At 32.1% G+C, this 20,669-nt stretch overlaps 1 protein-coding gene and 1 long non-coding RNA gene across 2 annotated transcripts in view; both read right to left on the reverse strand.

The window, feature by feature from the left end:
• The window catches only part of LOC115877560 (probable multidrug resistance-associated protein lethal(2)03659), a 36,335-nt gene that overhangs the window by 2,893 nt on the left and 12,773 nt on the right, over positions 1 to 20,669 (reverse strand). Inside the window, exons 2-8 of the mRNA XM_030893802.1 lie at positions 15,681 to 15,911; positions 12,883 to 13,310; positions 11,230 to 11,386; positions 9,933 to 11,177; positions 5,562 to 5,898; positions 4,292 to 4,442; positions 3,445 to 3,675 (exon numbers count right to left, since the gene is read on the reverse strand). Coding sequence (XP_030749662.1) covers positions 3,445 to 3,675; positions 4,292 to 4,442; positions 5,562 to 5,898; positions 9,933 to 11,177; positions 11,230 to 11,386; positions 12,883 to 13,310; positions 15,681 to 15,911 — 2,780 coding nt within the window. The remainder of the gene's footprint in view (positions 1 to 3,444; positions 3,676 to 4,291; positions 4,443 to 5,561; positions 5,899 to 9,932; positions 11,178 to 11,229; positions 11,387 to 12,882; positions 13,311 to 15,680; positions 15,912 to 20,669) is intronic.
• LOC115877562 lies at positions 18,287 to 20,553 on the reverse strand. Its single transcript, XR_004049365.1, has 2 exons — positions 20,259 to 20,553; positions 18,287 to 18,645 (listed from the first exon to the last, which is right to left on the reverse strand). It is a non-coding gene; the product is annotated as an uncharacterized LOC115877562 (long non-coding RNA).

The raw sequence follows: 20,669 nt of genomic DNA on the forward strand, positions 1-20,669 counted from the left end.
TTACATAACTTTTTGGTAAATTCTAGACATATGGGCGAGGTTTCAAAAAATGTTTCGCCTGTACCTCTTTTTTACCCTCTCGTCCTCTATTTTTTATTTTGAAAGTTGGCAACCCTAGTTTAAACTATTGTGGGTAAATAAAAAATAAACTGTTATACTTGTTTATAAGGCTGCTATAAATCTAAATAATAATGTCTATAATCTAATCTCGATTTAGAAAATAGTTACTAACTGTCACTAGAACGTAGGGGTGGATGGGGAAGTGGAAACCGGCCTGGGAAAAACAGACAACCGGCCCAAATCCACAAAAACATAGTTTATTTATTAATATAAGGTGCCCCAGAAATAAGTGCAAGTATTTTAACCGGTAGTATAGTTGAAGCCCAGAAACACGCCTATGAGGTTGTTTTCGCAAAAAAAAACTTTTGAAATTCGGAATTTTGTAAAAAATGTTTTGGATTTTTTTTGTTTTTAGTTAAAAACCATAATTTCTTGATAATTTGGCAACATAGGTAGGTAGATTAAATTTACAAGAAAGAAAACCCAGAGAAGATCCAGTAATCCATTCTCAAAATTTGAGCAAAAAATTATTTTTTTTTGGAAATTTTCAAAGTAAAATAACTGCATTGCATTTTGGACTTATTTGAAAAACGATGAAGGGAAAATATGTTTCATTTATCGAGATCTACCACTCCTTAAAATACTTGCACTTATTTCTGGGAGAACCTGTATATAAGTAAGGGTGTTTTTCGCTTGTGCGAAAAAGCTCTTTTGCCTCAGGTTAAAAAAAAATAAATTGTCTTGATCAAAATTTTCGTAAAGACCTCTGAATCGGACATCTGAATTTTTACTACAAAATGGTTCAGTTTTACAGGGTTCTACTCAAAGATATTTAAACTCAGATGCCCGAGTTTAAATATCTTTGGTTCTACTGCTTTATTTCCATTATCGATAACGGTAATAACGTAAATAACGATAATTTGATCTTGAATAGGCTATGATTCTGAGTCAGGATTTTGAGAAACTTTAAGACTTCCTGATTCATTCAGTTCAGCTGACCCAATCCTCTGTGAAATGTATTACTTTTAGCTTTTCGGGGGGTATATACTTTCTTACACATTGTAGAAAGAAATTCTCACTTTTCTGCTACAGCAGCAGCCTCCTCGTGTACACGTGTTTTTAACTGAATGAACCGCGGTCGCCATTAAAACTGCAGCATTTTTTAGGTTATTACATAGTTTCTTATCACGAAACTTTTCCTCTATACTTTTGTACATTTGGCATCTTGTATGATAATGCCATGACTTAAACGAGAAGAACCTGGGCAATACCTAGGCAGTGGATATAAATGTGTTCTGATATAATGTTATGTTACAGTCCATAATAAGAATATTTGGATTTTCGAAACATATTAATATTTTATTATCTAATCTAGTTTACACCTTATTTTTAGCAAATTCATTTTAGTAACATTTTAAACAACAATTTGAATCAAAGAAATCAAAGAATTGAATCAAAGAAATGAAGCCAAGCATAGATATGTTTTCTTCGTCAACCGCAGAATTCGCGTCAAATTCGTCTACATTCTTACAAAAGGGAGCTCGAAAAATATTGCACCGAGGCTCCCAGTTGTCAATCTACGCTACCGTATTCTTAGTATACATTTAGATCGAGACTATTTAAATTTACCTAATGCTATTCGTTCTTTTTTTTGCTGCCAGTCAGTCATATTTATTAGTTATTAATAAAAGAATATTGGGTAAAACTATACAGAGTGAGTGTTAAATAAGTGCAAATATTTTCAGGGGTGGTATATTTCGACCCCAGGAACACGTCTATGAGTTTCTCTTTTGCAAAAAAAAATGTTAAAAATCGAGCATTTTCTTTTAAATTTTTCTGTATACTTTACAAAACTTTTTAGAACTCCTGTTCACCGCAAATTTTCCTACGGTATAGTTTCTTAATCTTTGATATTACGGCACTGAAAGAGATGCAAATACCGAAAAAATGAGGTGGCTCAAATTAAGGACTTATTTGAAACTTATTAAGTGGACTTATTTGAAACTCGATAAATAAAATATATTAATTCGATAAATCGAAAATATATTATGTTTATTTTATTGAGATCTACCAGCCCTGAAAATATTTGTTCCTTATAGACTCACTTTGTATAATAAAAATTATCAAACCGAACAAACAACAGATGATTATTAAAATTATAAGTGTCCCAGAGAAAGACATTTTACAATAGTTATATTACAAATTGGTGTTTATGTTTAAAAGCAACTGATGATTATACTGATGAAAATTGATTAGTTAGTTATGGAGTCACTAAGGATCTTACGTCACTTTAGTTAGAAGATTAACCATTTAATTTTTGCTAATCCAATCTTTTTTGAGCTCTGATCGGGACCGGCCCACCGGCCCACCGGGAATTTTCCCGTTTTCCCATATGGCCCATCCACCCCTGCTAGAACGACACCAGCCATCTTGATTGCCATTTTATTGTAAAATCGCTTTTTATTCAAAATATGAGCTAGGTAGGTATAGGAAACCCTAATATAGTTTGAAAGAGGCATTTACAGTTCGTCTGCTGGATCTGTGTCTATGAAAGGAATGCGGACAAAAAACATTTAAATAAACAGCAATATATTTTATACGTCGACTTGACGAGTACGTCACCGCAAATCGCTCCGCCCACTCATTTTATTGGCTACTTGCAAATTTGTCGAATTTTTATTGATGGGATGCGTCGTCTAATTTTTTACGAAAAACATCGAGAAAATATCGTTTCCCCTCTCACGGATACCCCGTAGCCTCAGAACGGACAGACGTACTGTAAATCTGCTTCGATTTATTTTAATAAATAGAGGGTGTTGCATTTGAAATAATGAAGTTTTTATGTAAAATAAATATTTAAAATAGATCAGCCAATTTTGGTACTCCTATATAAATTTAAAGAAGCAATAAAATTAAAAATTAAAGTTTATTTTTCCAGCTTTAAATTCAGCACAAGAATTAATTCTGAAAAGTAATGTACAGGGTGTTGATAATCTATTCTACGATAGCATGCATATTTAAATATCTTTAAATATCTCAAAGATCACAGATTTTTAAAAATATTTAATCCTTATAATAAATATCTTTTTTAGGTCCAAGAATCCAAAAATGAAATAAAATACCGGATTTTAGTTTTGAAACACCCTGTATATTTTAAAATAATTTTAAATTGTGCACATTACCTCCCCACATATACCCAAATGATATACCTAAATATTTTGTTTCTACATCTTCCCGTTTTCGTATAATCACCCGAGGCAAATGAGGTGCGCCACCAATGACCTCTAATGTGCACCACCCTGTATATTTCTTTTAAATGTGTCACTCTATTTGTTATTAGATTTTTAGATTTGGTTTAAAATTCTATAATTTTTGCAGTCTTACCATTGTCGAAAAAGACAAATCTGGAAATAACCAAAGCAATTAGGATGGAACATAAGAAATCTAAGGAGAATCCAAAAGCTCTCATAGTGCATATCAGCATATAATGTGCTGATGTATATAAATCTTGGTGTCTGTCAAACTCTTCTTTTAAAATGTCTTCTGCCTTGTAAGCCCTTATGGTAGTCAAACCTTCCAAAGATGCGTTTAGATGGCCTACTAATGGACTCCTAGCTAAAAAATATAAAAATCACTAAATAATATACCTAATTTGTAAAGAACTTGTCATTTGAACTTGTTATTTCAGGGTTTTTTTCAAAGGGGTAGACAATAATTAATTATAAAATAAAATATCTTCTTGAACTGATATTGTTGTAATTAATTGTCTTTAATTCTCAACATTAAAATGCTATGTCAGCCCAAAGATATATTTTATCTCATTATTTCAGTATTATTGCTACAGGGTCCGGCAATAGTGCGTCGGGCATCTGTAGCTCCTAGAATAAAGAACTTGGGAATTTTGTTTAGGTGCAAACCTAAAGTATGTACTAGGGTGTATTTCAGGAAAATATTTTAACTTCTACAGGATGGCCAAAAAAAGGGCGAGTGGATCGGCATGATTTTTTTTAAATGGAACACCCTATATATTATTACATTTTTGTCTTTTTTCTGATCATTTTACATTATCATAAAAATGCGATAATATACAGGGTGTTCCATTTAAAAAAAAACATCCCAATCCACTCACACATTTTTGAGCCACCTTGTAGAAGTTAAACTATTTTCCTGAAAATACTTCAGGTTTGAAGGCAATTCGGAACATTTGGTCACCCTGTATACATATACTCACTTGCTGCTTCAAGTCGCTTCAAGCTACGTCCAGTTGGCATATAAATTCTCCTAACCACAAAGGTAAGCACAAATAATACCGATGCCGGTATTAGGAAATGCCAATAGATTAGAGAAACATTAACCACGATTCCAGCTATTGATATAGTTACCTGTAATTAAAATATAACTTTTTATTTTTGTTAGTCACATATACCGTATGATCGAAAAAAAACGGCGTCCAGTTGGCTGAGAAATGACGATCGATGATATTTCCCATATAAATTTACATATAAAATAACAAAAGTAGATACTTTATAAAGTTAGATAACGGAAAGGAAGAAACACGAATCAAATAGTTGCAAGTACTATGGAAATATCGATGATACAGAACATACCTTAGACTAAAACTTCTAGACGGAGCAAGTCATTCATAAATCTACTATAACCGTGTTCCACTTAGCCTGCTTAGAATGGAATCACGGAGGTTAAAATATCAATGAAAAGCCTTGAGTGGGGATAAGAACTTGGGACAGCAAATTTGGGGCGGCGATACTGGCCGGACTAATCCAATGGAAAGAAAAATGATATAAGAAGATAGTAAACAGACAGCTGTCATGGTGAAGAAATGCGAAAGCGGTTTCCGCCATGATCAGTGTTGGAAAGTGTTGAGATCACCATGGGAAGTGTGTTTTATTAGCCGATAAGAATCCGGCACTAGCCGGCACTAACGACGATAGTAGAGTAAACGCCACGAATGTTTGGGAGTGATTTATCGCTTGATGAAGTTAGAATCGACACGCGCGCTATCATTTTTACAATAAAAACGTAAATTTTTACCGCAGATGTAGGTTTTTAAAGGCCCGGTCTAATCATCTGCCTGCGCTCCTCCTACTTATTCTAAAATGTTAGCGTGATTGACAAAGACGATACTATATCGCGTTTCTTTGATTGATTCGTTTTTTGCGCCAGTCCATTGGTGTGCTTGCAGTGCGACCAATGGGGCATTCCATTTTATATTTATAACCAAATATATGTTTTGACAAGACTTTGACAGTTAAAACAACAAATTACAACAGATTATATATTGATTATTATATAACTTGAAACACCACGGCACTGGAATTAAGTTTTATGTGACCTTGAACAGATTAGTTCACATGGTAGCGACCGATGAATCACTCCCAAACATACGTGGCGTTTACTATAGTTTTTGTTATTAATGCTGGGTGTCTTAAGCAAGATTTTCTTCCCCACAAACAAAAAAATGTTATATAATGTTTGCTACTCACCCTCATTGCTTCTGAAATAGTATGAGGAAGAAACTCGTCAATATTAATTAGATCCTGCGAGAACCTGTTCAATACATTTCCAATAAAGTGAGTGTCGAAAAAAGACATAATAGCGTTGATTACGGTCGTGGACATCACTTTGTGCAACTTAATGGATGCCCTGCGACAAAAATCAAACAACATATATGCTCTAACCAGCAACAGAATGATAGAGGAGCCGATCATTGCCGAATACAATTTTATGTAAAAGTTCTTATTGGCTACGGCATCTTCAAATTGTTGAGTGTCAGTTTGGTTTTCCTGTTTAAGATCTACTTCTAATTGTTGAGAATCAATCCTAAAAATAGAATAAAATAAAATAAAATAAGACTATAAAAAATTAATAAGATTCAAAAACCCATAATTTGTAGTGATTTTAGTATACAGGGTGTTTTTAATGGCATGCTAAGATTTAAGGGAGCGAAAATACTGGGTGACAATTTTTTTTCATTATTATGAAAAGAGTTATTTCTCTGATAGATATCTTTATGAAATTTTATACAACGTCTATTTCTTGATATACCGGATGTTCCACTAAGAATATCTCTCGACTGTATCTCGGAAAATATAATCATATCTCGTATTAACGAAAAACTTGAAAATATTTCCTACTCTATCTGTACAATCATACAATTCAATTTGTTTTGGTGACGAGATCATTAGATCATGCGGAAAATATATTTATACAGGGTTACCGGTTAGGCAATAGTAAAGTATGTATAATAGTAAAGGATGTACCATATGATCGAATAAAAACGGCGTCAGCGATGGCTATGAAATGAAGATCGCTGTCATTTTATATATAAAATTATATGGGAAGCGATTGTCATTTCCCAGCCAAAAAGTAAGTGGATCAGTATGATTTTTTTAAATCGAACACCCTATATACCGGGTGCGTCTCAAAAGTGTCTCACCCCTATAACTTTTTTATTTTTTCAATTAAAAAAAAACGAGATTTGGTATGTTAGTATATGACATAAATTAGGCCTGATTGACGTATTCAATTATTGTTTTCGGTCACTTCCTGATTTGTAAATGGCATCCTCTGAATTTTTTTTACTTTATTCGAAAGAAAATAACACTCTGAGTAGAATGACCTATCATATGTCAACTTTTGACATTTTCGCATATGATTTATTTGAAATAATAACGTGCGGTTCGTAACGAAAATTTGACTGGAAATACCAAGTGTGTGGTATCAAATTATTCGTAAAAAATGCTTTTTCCAAATATGCTAATGAGCCACCCTCGTTCCATTTGAAAAAATTGAGATATATGATTAAAAAATAAGAATTTGAGCATTTTCTAATTGGCTAGGACAAGACACTAAAAACATTAGACGATATTATATTTTTTTCAAGGTTCCTTGATTAAGAATTAGTGTTTTTAACATAGCCATGGCACTCTAGATTGAATTTTAAAATACGACTTTTTATTAAGCGAGAATGTCAAAAGTTGACATATGATATGTCATTCTATTCAGAATATCATTTTCTATCGAATAAAGTAAAAAAATACCGAGGGTGCAATTTAAAAATCAAAAGTTGTAGTCATTTCCGGTGAAACAGGAAGTGGCCAAAATCAATTGAATATGTCAATCAATCTAATTTATGTCATATATTAACATAACAAATCTCATTTTTTTATCTAAAGAAATAAAAAAGTTATAGGAGTGAGCCACTTTTGAGACGCACCCGGTATTATTGAATTTTTCGCCTCCTTTCAGATCACTTTATAGATTAGTAGTATTTGTAGATTATTGTTTTATTAGAGAATTAAAAAATAAACATTTTTTTGTATTTAGAGTATTTCAATATTTTTAACGGTTTCGCAGATAAATCGCGGTATTAATTCATATAAAGTCTTTCAACGGTAAAATACGAGAGAAAAATTATTTGGTGGCTTTGATAAAAATTTATTTTGGAAAATGCCATATGAAATATAAAACCGCGAATATCTGCACAACCGTTAAAAATTTTGAAATATCTACTCTAAATACAAAAAAATTTCCTTTTTAATTATCCGTCTACTAAACAAATCATATACAGGGTATACCACTTAAAAAAAAAAGAATAAAAATTATTTTATATTTTAGAAAGTTTGGCGTGGAATTTGGAACACCTTGTATGATTTAAGATTACGATATTTATAGCAAAGTAAGTAGAGACCAACTAAATTCATCTAAAGTAAATACCTTATATAGTTTTGATTTCAGGACAGTTCTTATGTGTATTTTTAATAATTTTTTTTAGGAAGATTAAAAAATATACAGGGTCGCTTCAAACTGAACATATCGAAATTAATTGAATCAAATAGTTTAAGTGATATTTTCAAAAGTCAAGAACTCGGAAAAGGTTTGTTTGTGGTACATTGTGTATATTTCGATTTTTCATTAGAATTGAAGAAATAACCGAAATATGCAATAACTGTATATTTAAATTTATTGTCCGCTAATAGATATTTATAAACCCTATAACTTTTATATTGAACTTTTTGCGGTACCTCCTATATTTTACCTAATAATCGACCTTTTCCACACATAACAGCGACCCTGTATTTTATTTACCTATTTATTTATTAATATCTTTGGAACTATTGAAATATATTTACTCATATCTTATGATTATATAAAATGATCTGAAAGGAAGCCAATAATGCAATAATATAGAGAGTGTTCTATTTAAAAAAATCTTCCCGATCCACTCACTTTTTTGAGCCACCCTGTAGAAATTAAAATATTTTCCTCAAATACATCCTAGTGCATACTTTAGGTTTGCGCTTAAAGAAAATTCCCAAGTTTTTATTCTATACAGATACAGATGATCGACAACCTATTGCCGGATTATTAACCCAAGTAGCATTTTCACGACTTGCGACCACATGTTTACTAAACACAACGTTGGATTAGTTACAAAAAATAGTTAGCTCACTACCTTAGGTATTAAAATAAATTTAAACGTTTTTATAACGTTGTGCCGACTTTGGACTAGTACTACAGCAAAGTAGAAGCTTCTGCGACGTCGAATAAACGTTGTCTTCTAAACTTTTTTGCTTAAGTGATCTTTAGGTGATTCGGACAACGTAGTTACAACGTTGGACAATATAGAGTTTTCCGACGTCAGTTTTAGGACCTATTCCAACGTTATGCAAACGTCGTCTGTTTTACTAATTCCAACGTTGCTTAGATTTCCTTATTTTTACGTTGGTAGGACGTCGAGTCACTACCTTTTTGCAACTGTATTGAACCATAACCTTAAATCTTAAATTTTCACTTCATTGTTCTGTTCAGTCAGACAGTTCAGTGCTGTTTTTGTTTTTATAAAAAAAAAACTTAATTAAAATGGACATAAGAAAGGTACATATAAAACTAAATTTAAATATACATCGACATATATTACCGATAGTTTATCCACTCCCTCGTTTATTTAGATTATAGAGGGCGGCACAAGCTAGACTCTAGGATGACTAAATTAGGCAATCTTGCGACTAGTATACTACCTGTTAAGGCCGAACTGCGACTTTAATAGTCCAGTATGCGACTACTCGAACTACTCCATCTTAATCTCCAAAACAACAAAGTGAAAGCCGCCATGTTGTTAAATAAGAAAATGTTTCGTTCCTAAAATAGCAATTCCTGCTTTTTGAATACATTAACTTGAAATATTTGACCCTAAAAACACGCGAAAACAATTTTTTCGACTGCGAATAAATTATTCTCATTTTACTAAAAAAAATTCAAGAAAATTTTAAAACTCCTTTAATTTTAAGGCCCATTAGTATTTTCAAAGTAGAAACAATACATTTATCAATAAAGTTGTTTGCGTTTAACTTTTTGCCTTGGGTAACGAGTTACAGAGTCGGTTAAAGTGTTTCAATAATTATGATCTTCAAACATCCTCCACACTTAAATACTTTTGTTTTGTTTTCCTTCACTGCCATCTGACATATGTCTCTAACTAAATCATAAAAATAATATTTTTACTATAATTATCCCAATTTAGGATAAAACGCGACTTAGACGCCATATTAGTTTTGTATTTCTGTGAATTAGTATTTTAAACAACTTTACAGTTTGTACTAAATTAGGCTTCTAGCCAACGTCGGTATCCAACGTCGTTTCGACCCAAAAATTATTCTCCAAACTAGTGCAGACTAGGGTTGGCACGAGGTTGTGCCGACGTTGCGCCCCGACGTTTGGTCGCGTGACACAACGTTGTCCCGACGTCCAAATGCTGCTTGGGAAATTCATAGAACGGCCGCTATAGGGGGTGCAATTGCAATGGCAAATAATAAAATGGGAGTTTTACAAAATGTTGCTAGCCTATGACTTACCACATTGCGATTAGTTTCTCACCGTACGTTTCAGTACCTTGCGCCACTATGAAAATTACAGCAATAACTGATATCAAACATAGCCCACCTCCATATGTAAAATACTTCCAATATATCCTAAAACTAACATCGCCTTTCTTCTTCTCCTCGTGATATATTTTCCTTTTCGTCGTTTGTTCAGTCTCCAGCAACTTATCGCTTTCATCTTTCTTTTCCTCTTTTGTATCAGTACTTTCATTCGATTCCTCTATAACTTCTTTTTCCATTTCGTCATCACTACCTATCAGTTGCGTAAGTTCCTCCATAGAAATTCTAGTAGGACTTCCTGATGACTTTATCTTTGAATGCTCCATAATAATTACATTATCACAATCAGCAATGTGGTGCACTGTTTGAGTCACCAACACCACAATTTTGTCTCTCAAGAATTTCTTTATACATTCCTCAAAAATGAAGTCTTGCACATGCGCATCCAAGGCGGTTAAGGAGTCATCTAACAGATAAATTTCGCTTTCTTTGTAAATTGCTCTGGCTAGGTTAACCCTAGCTTGCTGACCTTTGCTAAGATTTATACCGTTGTCAGCTACAATGGTTTGATCACCTTTGTCTAGAATATTTAGATCGTACGTTAAAGCACAGACTTTAACCACTTCCTCGTACCTAGTCTTGTTATACTTTTCACCAAAAAGAATGTTTTGCTTGATTGAAGATGGAAACAGCCAGGGATCTTGAGACGCGTATGAAATTCTCCCAATTGTGCTGATACTTCCACTTTCTAGAGGATAATCTTGAAGGAAAGCTTTCAATAAAGAACTCTTTCCAGAGCCTACAGGCCCTGTAACGATGTTTAATCCCGAATCTATTGCTAAAGAAACGTCTTGTAAAGCAAGTCTAGTATTAATGGTTACAGTTGCATTTTGTAATAAAAGTTTCGGTTTGACTGTGGGGTCATAATGGTCATTTTCTTTTTGGAGCTCTTCTGCTTTCAAAACTCGGTTAATTCGATAGATTGCGGCCAGAAGTTCAGCAGCCCGGCCCATTCCCATTGGAATCGAAACTCCTAGTAACCACCTTAGTTGGTTGAATAACGTGAAAACGTAATAAACTAGTTGGGCGTCTGGTATGTATCCTAACCAAACGTACGCAACAATGAGGATATAAAACCCTAGCCTGGAGGCTAGAATACCTAGACAAACAAGTACTGACTTGAGGTAGAAGGTGATTTGCATTATATTTACTTCTTTCCTGAAAGTGAATTTGTTAGGTATTGCCTTTTATAAGTTATATTTGATATTACTTTCTTTTGTCGTTGACTTCGTTGTTGAAGAACTTCTCCCAGGTGTACAGCTTTATAATTCGGATGGATGACAGTATTTCCTGAGTGATTTGTAATCTTTCGTCCGTTTTCTTGCCAATTCTCAAACGAAGAGTGGTAATCCATTTTCCGATGAAAACTAAAATAATATACAGAAAACTTCCTTAGACAAAAAGACAATATTAAATTGATCGTACATAATAATTGTCATTGATGTAATGGTAATGGCATTGCATTTACAGTGTGATTCTAATAAAAAAAAATAATTCATGTTATCGAGACAGTAAAGGTGAGTTTATGTGCATCCGTCATGCATCGTCCATCGTCACTTTTATGCAATTCTTTTGCTTTATTGCTTGTTGCTTTTGCTTTATTGATTTTTACTGGCATTACTTGACGCCATTTCAGTAATCATCATACAATAAAGAATACAAAATCCTTTCGGAATTATAAGAAGAAGATATGTTCAAAGAGCTATTATAGTTATCTATACTAATATATAAAATCCTTAAGTGACTGACTCACTGATTAATCACGAATTTTGGCGTACAGGTTGATTCTAGGTGTTCAATAAGTTTCAATAAGAAGTAAGATTCAATAAGAAGAGATTTTTCGAAATTCCAGTTCCAAGGGGGTGAAACCACCCCTCAAATATTACAATATTTTTTATTTAAAAAACGGTCAAGTTTCCGAAAAAACGCTTAAACACGTATATTTTATTTTGTTTTTTTACATATTTTAAGATTTTTTAAAAATGTATACAGGGTGTATACAAAAATCTGGTCATTGATTAATCACGATCCTGCATAAAGCGCTCGACGTAAAAAGCTGATTTTTGGAAAACAGATTGACTTTAGGGTGTAGAGGTTCGATAAGAAGGGATTTTTCGAAACTCGAATTCTTCACCCCCTTAGAATTCGCTTACAACCTAACCTAACCACCTCTCAAATATTAGAATATTTTTTATTTAAAAACTGGTGAGTTTTTCGGAAAAACTCTTAAACATGTATATTTTAGTTTGTCATTACATATTTTAAGATTTCTTAAAAATTTATACAGGGTGTTTCATAAAATATGACCATTGAGTAATCACGATTCTGCTTAAACTGCTTGACGTTTAATGCTGATTTTTGGCAAACGGATTCAATCTCAAATTCCAAGAGGGTGAAAACGCCCCTCAAATATTACAATATTTGTTATTTAAAAAACGGTTAGTCTTTCGGGAAAAAGCTTGGACACGCATAATGTATTTTGTTTTTTTACATATTTTGATTTTTTTTTTAAAATCATACAGGGTGTTCCAAAAAGTTGGGTAATTGATTAACTACGATTCTGCTTAAACTGCTTGACGTAAAAAGCTTATTTTTGGCAAACGGATTTTTCGAAAGTCAAATTCCAACAAGATGAAACTACCCCTCAAATATTACCAAGTTATATAATAATATCGCCATATTGTTTTTCTCATGCTGACATAAATGTGAGAAAAGTTTATCCAGTTTGTATGTTAATGAACATTCTTACTTTGCTTTATCATCACCATTACAAATGATTAATTCGACGCGAACGAAGTCGCGGGTACACGCTAGTTATAATATAAAATTAAATTATAATATAGGTCCTTAACTAAAATCTTACTTTGTAAAGGAATAACGACAATCAAAAATGATATTCCTATTAAAGCAATCCATCCCATCTTATTAATAAGCAAATAACAGATGAACGTGGAAGACACAATCCCGATCCACATATCGTTGAACAACCAAATCGATTCCTCAAAAACATGCACGTCTTTTGTTATCAAAGTCACGATATTCCCCAAACTGATCTCGTTCATAGCAGATGGAGTGAGTTTCAGAGCCTTCCTGTAGACCAAAGAGCAGAACGACGTTCTGATCTTGATCGCAAACTCTTGGACGTAGATGATGTAGTTGTGCCAGAAGAAGCAGTTGAAAACGTTGATGCCCACTACGGTAGCAGCGTAGATGTAGAGGTCGGTTTGGGTGCAAGTGTTGTGGGTTTTGTAACAGGCCACCAGGCTGCTCATGGAGAAAGGTTCTACAGCGCTGGTAAAAAAATATTTTTAAATTACACCGGTCCAAGAAAATTGGCCATGATAGCATTCCTCTTGATTCTTATCTAATATTATTATCAAAAAGTGATCAAATATGAAAAAAAATGGCTCCCCCGAAAATGGTGGGTGGTAGAAGAAAAGGGGCTCTATTTGGATTCTGGCTGCCAGTTTACATAGGAATCAGCAGGAATCGTGCCAGAGCTCTAGAAGAGAGCTCTAGCTCTGGTTTGTTATTTATTTTAATTTTTATTAGATATACAGGGTAGCGCCTCTCATACGCCGCGGAGGCTCTAAGGAGAACGACAGTTTGTATTGAAAAGAAATTTTGTGAGCGTGTGTATGTTAATTCAGAGCACTTTTTAAAAATATAGAGAGTTCTACAGGGTGTCCCCCAAAAAAGTTACATAGGTATCAAAATTGTGTTTATTGTAATGGAACACCCTATATATTAATTGATTTTCGGATTTTGGAAGAAAAATAAAGGTGAGTTTTATAAGAGATTATAATTAACATATTTAACATTTTCTAGAAATAAAGACCAATTTTTAAATTACAATAAAAGCTACCTAAATTGGAATTTACCCGGTACAGCCTTATATGTAGTTAAATTAACTATTGTACTTTAAATGAAATTAAAACTTGATCCAAAAAGTTATACAGGGTGAGACAAAATTAATATTGAATATTGGTCACCTTTAAAAGCATTTTACTCTTTTATTTTAAATGGAACACCCAGTATATTATTCCGATATTAAATGGAGAATTCATGTCTCTTCAAAATACTATTAAGGTTGCCTACCCCTCAAACAAAGATTTTCCTAGATATTTTTATTTACATGATTTGATCTGAGTATATCTTTATGATTTGATAAAATCTAGGTGGCTGTGATTATGTCTGACTTTACTTAAACATAGCTGTCTAATTAGTCCAACTTTAACAACTAGTTATCATTTTGTGTCAGTTAAAACAAAAAAAATTTCTCAGAAATTTGCCGAAAATGCAAACTTATCCTACATCAGAAGGAATTGATATGATTCTATTAGTTGGTGAATGGAGTGTGCATTCACCAATTAATAGAATACTTAAATGCTCCTGATTTTACCTAGTCTGTGTTTTTTTATGTGAATATGTTAAAGACAGTGTTTACAAAATTCGACCAACCTAGTGTCAATAACATGGGAGAAATTATTGTAGCTGTTTATCGAGGTAGAGACATATGCCTTTTAAAGTTAAGTTAACAGGAAAAGAAACATTTTGAGCATTTGACTTCATCTAGATAATTTTTGTGGTATAACTAACTATAGGTGTATATCTAATTTTAATTCTGTAGTAATTAAAATATGTTTTAAACGTGTATCTTTTTATTACCCTTGAGTATTTTACTTTACAATCTTTAATTTTTGTTAAATTAACACAAGGTACCTATATCACACAGCCACCTAGATTTTTTTCAAATAATAAAGATTTACTGACGTAAAATCGTAAAAATTAAAATATCTGGGAAACTATTTGTCTGAGGGGTAGGTAACCTTAATAATATTTTGAAGATTGAACACCGGAAAAATATACTGGGTGTTCCATTTAAAATAAAGGAGTAACTTGCTTTTAAAAGTGACTAATGTTCCTTATTCATTTTGTCTCACTGTCTATAACTTTTCAGGTCAAATTTCAATTTGGTTTAACATACAGCGGTTACTGTAATTAAATATCAGGTTATACAAGGTCAACTAAAATTTAGGTAGCTGTTATCGAAATTTAAAATTTACTCTTCATTTTCACAAAATGTGAAATATGTCAAAATCCTTAGGTTTTAGGGATATGCTTCTTAAATAAAACTTACCTTGATTTTTTTTCTAGAATCCGAAAATCAGTTAATATATAGGGTGTTCCATTTGAAAAAAAACACAACTTTGATGTCTAACTTTTTTGGGGGACACCCTATATAATTCTATATATATTTATAAAATGCTTTCAGTTAACCTACTTATGCTGCCAAAATTTTATTTCGATATAAACTACCGTTCTCCTTTGAGCTTCCGCGGCGTATGAGAGGCGCCACCCTGTAGTTTAAATATGTTGATATTATTAAATATAGTTTAAATTGTTATATAATTCTACATTCCTGATTGCAAATATTATTTTCGTTTTAATTGCTGCTCACAGCTAGAATTTTTTTGCATAACAGCCTGCGCCGTTCAAAGCCTACTTATTCAAAGTAGGCGAATTTTTAAAAACTATATATTATCTTGAAGAGGTATCGAGCGAAATATCAAGTATGCTATATTTTTGAATTTTTTTTTGTCTTGGTTAGTAATGAGTGCTAGATCCAAACCTAAATAAGCTCGGTTAAAAAATACTTACAGATTAAAAATTTTGTGACTAAAAAGTAAAAATCCTATGAACGCGTATTTCATTCCAAACCTTGACCACACCATTCGTGCAAAGGACGGCGTTTCCTTTAAATGTTCGGTCTTCCATTGATTCTCAATTTTTTCTCCGCATTTGTCCGAGTTCATACTTTTCAAGACCTCGTACAGATCCTCTTCTTCCAAGTCATTCTTTAGAGCTTTACCAAAAATTTTCCTGGTATATCTAAATAAAAAATGCGTCGTTACGATTGTCGTTTTAAAGTGGAGGTCGCCTTTTCGAGTTAAGAACTGAAATATACAGGGTGATTCATGGCCATGGCCCGTTAGACGTTTATGGAGAATCGGTTAAAGGATTTTTTTTGAAATTTTGGATTTTTGGATAAAGGCACCTGCTCCATCTGTCTAAATTATTTTCACCATTATGAGATAAAAATTATGAGATATAAATGTAGTTTCCAAAATTGTAATAATATTCCGGGTGTTCCATTTAAAATAAAAAAGATGCTACCACTTTTCAAATGATGCGGCAACGCTGTAATGCTGCAGATGCCTTTATGCAAAAATCCAAGTTTTCAAAAAAATGCTATCACCGGTTCTCTATAAACGTCTAACTTACCATCGCTGTGAATCACCCTATATTTCACTTTTAAATTCAAACTTATTCATACTTCAAATAAATATTTGTATCATATCAAATATTTTGTAATTTTAGGTGCTATTTTGCTTTAAATTACCATGTAAAGACGTATACTTATATCTTTGCAATAGTTATTGTTTAATTTAATTAAAAATAATGTCATGCACTAAAATATTGACAGAAGCATTATTTAATCAAATATTACACATTAAATATTTTCGTTTGACACTATCCAGCTATCATAAAATAATATACCTGCTTAAACTGGAGAAAATTTTCGAATGATATTTTTTGGTGTTACGTTACCATTAGGTAGCAATGTTACCTTAGCTTGAGGATCAGGGGAGGAGAGTCACAGACAGGGGAGAAGAGTCAAGGGCAGATAAAATGGCCAAACAAAGCTCATCAATGTCATTTATAGGCTCACAAACATTTTGCGTCGTTGAAAAAAGAGTCACATATATGGCCACAAAACGGTGGATAGTTAAATCCATGTTAAATCCCTAGAATGGTGAAGAAATTCGCCAGGTCTGACACAGTCAAAAAATGTCATAATAAAGCATTGGTCAAAATTCATGATAGATCTGATAAACAAAGGCAGAAAGACAGTCAAAACTGTAGTGGGTATACTAATGTACATAATATTCTCATTCCATCTTGGCAGAAATGTTCTAATATGTACCGTATGATCGAAAAAAAAAACGGCGCCAAAAACGGCTGGGAATGACAATTGATAAATTGTGCAGTGGCGGACTAAGGGGGGGGGGGCGGAATGGGCGTTCCGCCCCGGGCCCCTCTAGGGTGCCTCCAAATCTTAAGTAATTTTTTATTCAACTGGCAAACAGGCCAATATTGGTTCAGTAGCAATTATAAAGCAATTTGTAGTTAGAGTATGCAAACCATAAGTATACGCAAACTAAACACAGTATAAATGGAAGCAGATATTTACTTAATTATCAATTATTAGCCCCCGGTAATTGTCAATGGCATTTTTCTATTTACGATATTAAATCAAGGGGTAATTTTCTTTGTTTAGAATATCGAATAATTATTACTTTTTATATTCGAATAATTATTATATTTATTCTTGGACCTATATATAGGAGTATACCGGAGTATTTTGTAAGGGGCCCCTTACAAAATCGCGGTATTTACCTGGAACGGTCGCGAAAGTAACGCGGCTTATATGTGGAACCGGTATTCCCATCACTTTGTCATCATAATATTATGATAATATTAAATATATGTAAACATTCGCTCGGGTGTAACCATAGACTTAGAATAAAATATAGACTGAGCATCTCATTCATAAATAGCTGGAAGATGCGGACAGACAACGTCTTGTTATTGTTGTGTTATTGTTTTTGGCTCTAACGAGTGCGACACGAGCGATAGATAGGCTGTCTCCGTCGTAACGGTCGTTTCCTGACGGCTCTGCCGCCCAACGCAACACTGTCCTTTTTGTTTCTTCAGTGCACCTGCACTCTCCGTATCATAGGCGGGTATTTTTTTAATTTTAATGAAGCTATAATTCAATTAAAATATATCGTATTTAAACTTTTTATATTATTAAGATTTAGGATAAAGAAAATAGTTTAATATAAAGCAAAGTTTAGGACTTAGAAAAAAAAAAAATACGTCTTAGAGTCTAAAAACGATAAAAATAATAAAGTACGTGTTATAGAAGAAATTTTAATAATCGAAATTATTTAATTTTTGAAATTGATGATAAATTATTAATTTAATAAAATATTAATTTTAGTCAAACATTTACAACTCTAATATTAATCAAAACAGGATCTATTCTATAGATATAATAGAACAGAAAGAGAAAAAACTTTATAATTGTTTAATTTTTTTTTCCGGTAAAAGTGATGTCTTATTATGTAAATTAGAAAAAACAGGAATCTGTTCCATTAAAGCAAGCTTTTAGGAAGTGAATAAAATGAAAACTACATTTATTTAACTCGTTACTGTCTTTATTATAGAGTAAGTATAATAATGGTAATGGTGACTATACTTTATTCAATGGAAATATGCACCAAATTCAAACAAATATAAAAGGCATGAGTATAAACAGTATTACTACAGTAATATTGAACATTGGTTCAAAAATATTACATTAATATAATACAATATTACTGTAGGTATTACTGTCAACGTGCAAGCTTGTTTGAAGCTTGATGTATTTGTATGCGCTTGGTACATCTTGGCGTTGGAAAATGTATAGAAAATTATTAAGAAAAACTAGTACGTAATGGGGGATATCTTGATATACAGAGTGGTCGGAATTGTATTCAGGAAACTTTGGCAGCATAATCTGCAAATAAAATCAGTAAAAAAAATAGTATAAATTTATGTCCTAAAATGCTTCGTTTCAGAGATACAGAGTGTAGAAATTTCATTTTTATTTCGCTTTTTTCCAAATAATTTATGAAGAATGTATTGATTAATTCGTTTCCAAATATCTTGAGAACTATACTTGTGGCGAGTGTCAACAAGAGACCTTATTAAGTAAAAAACGTTGGAAATGTAAATTTTTCTCAGTAGTTTTATATAGATACAGACAAAAAGTATTACTCTTCAAATAACTTAAAAAATATGTAGGTGGCGCCCCCTATTAGTAAAAGTCAAATTGACATCTAAATCTAATTTTTCATGTCAAAAAACTCCCAAACGCCAATTTTCGTCCAAATATTGACGTCACTTCAGAAATTATTTGGAAAAAAATCGAAATAAAAATGAAACTTCTACACCCTGTATCTCCGAAACGAAGCATTTTAAAAACTTACAAGTTCATTTTTTTAGAAAGCCAATGCAACATTTCTGAGTTTCAAATAAAGATAAAAAACAGTAAAACATATAATAATAATATGTAAATTATTTTCTTGGATACATACATATATGGCAAATAATAACAGATTGTTTTATTAAAGATTTACGTTTTGGTTAATTCTAAAACTATCTTCAGATTATATGTGATATTACTTAAGTGATATTACATTATAAAAGAAAAAATGAAAATTATACCTTATAATCGAAAAAAAACGGCGTCAGCGATGGCTATGAAATGAAGATCGCTGTCATTTTATATGTAAAATTATATGGAGTATGTATCGATGGTTTTTTCCAAGCCAACTGGACGCCGTTTTTTTCGATCATACGGTATTACAAATTAATAATAGATTAACAGTCGAGAAAAAAAAAGAAAAAACTCTAGGTAAGTACTGGATAAATTTTAAAATGGCATATTTATTTTATCTTTGTTTAATATAAAAAAAACGAAATATCTACCTGGTTTACATAACCCTGTATAATTTGTGAAATAATAATGGACAAAAATGCAAGCGGTAAGAAAAATATTTACAAAAAATATGTACTTGTTTACATTTCTGGACCATTGTTCGTCATTTTTGTTATCATAATGGTGACCCTATCATAAAAACGTAGTTATTTCTATACCTGATGTGAAACTATAGGGAAAAAGTAATGTTTGTAAAATATTTTAGTCTTGAAAAAAAATAAGGAATGTTTGGTATTTTAAAATGTTTGGTAGCTTGTAATTTTTTCGACTTTCTCGATTGTTTATAGTTTATAATAAGCCTTAAAAATTGTTGTTTCATAATGGAATATCATTCTGGAATTCCTGTATGTTATTTTAGATTCTAAGGATGGTTTTAGAATAAAAAGAAACACATTTTTCATAAAAAAAAGCATTAAATTAACCAATGCCCAAGAAAATAATGTGTCTACTTCTTATGTACTTAATAATGTATCTACTCGTTATATTAATAACGAGGTTAGTAAGAACCTTTACGTAAATGATAAATATAAAAAATACAGATTTTCCAGGGTTTATAATTTACTAAATTATTATCTAAATAAGCGCCTTTCTACAACGCCACTGACGCCAAAATAGTAAATTTGACTTACCTGTGGAATGTTGTTCCAGGACTTAAATAGTCCAATTTCTTACAAATTTGGCACTGACGAACCATGTTTTATAGTTTTTAAATAAAAAGTAATCAAAATAAACACTAAACCGACACTACACACTAAGAAAATCGAATCCAAAAAAATACAAAATCAAAACATCCAATAAAATCAATAAAATAGCCATGGAGAAACTGTGACAACAAGGTTTTACGACACGTGCTTTACTCTACTATGGCTCTACTACGAGAGAATAAAGAATGAACAGGCGACCCGGCGATTGATGGGTGTTGCCAAATTGCTTAAAGAATTTGTCATTTTTAAATAGTCTCCGACTTATAATTTAGTAGTATAGGGACTATTTAATACATCTTTCTACTATTAAACACTACTTTATTAAAATACAGTTTT

The sequence above is a fragment of the Sitophilus oryzae genome, unplaced genomic scaffold, assembly GCF_002938485.1.
Source record: "Sitophilus oryzae breed Bouriz unplaced genomic scaffold, Soryzae_2.0 scaffold_1494_pilon_pilon, whole genome shotgun sequence".
NCBI classification, from domain to species: Eukaryota; Metazoa; Arthropoda; class Insecta; order Coleoptera; family Curculionidae; genus Sitophilus; species Sitophilus oryzae.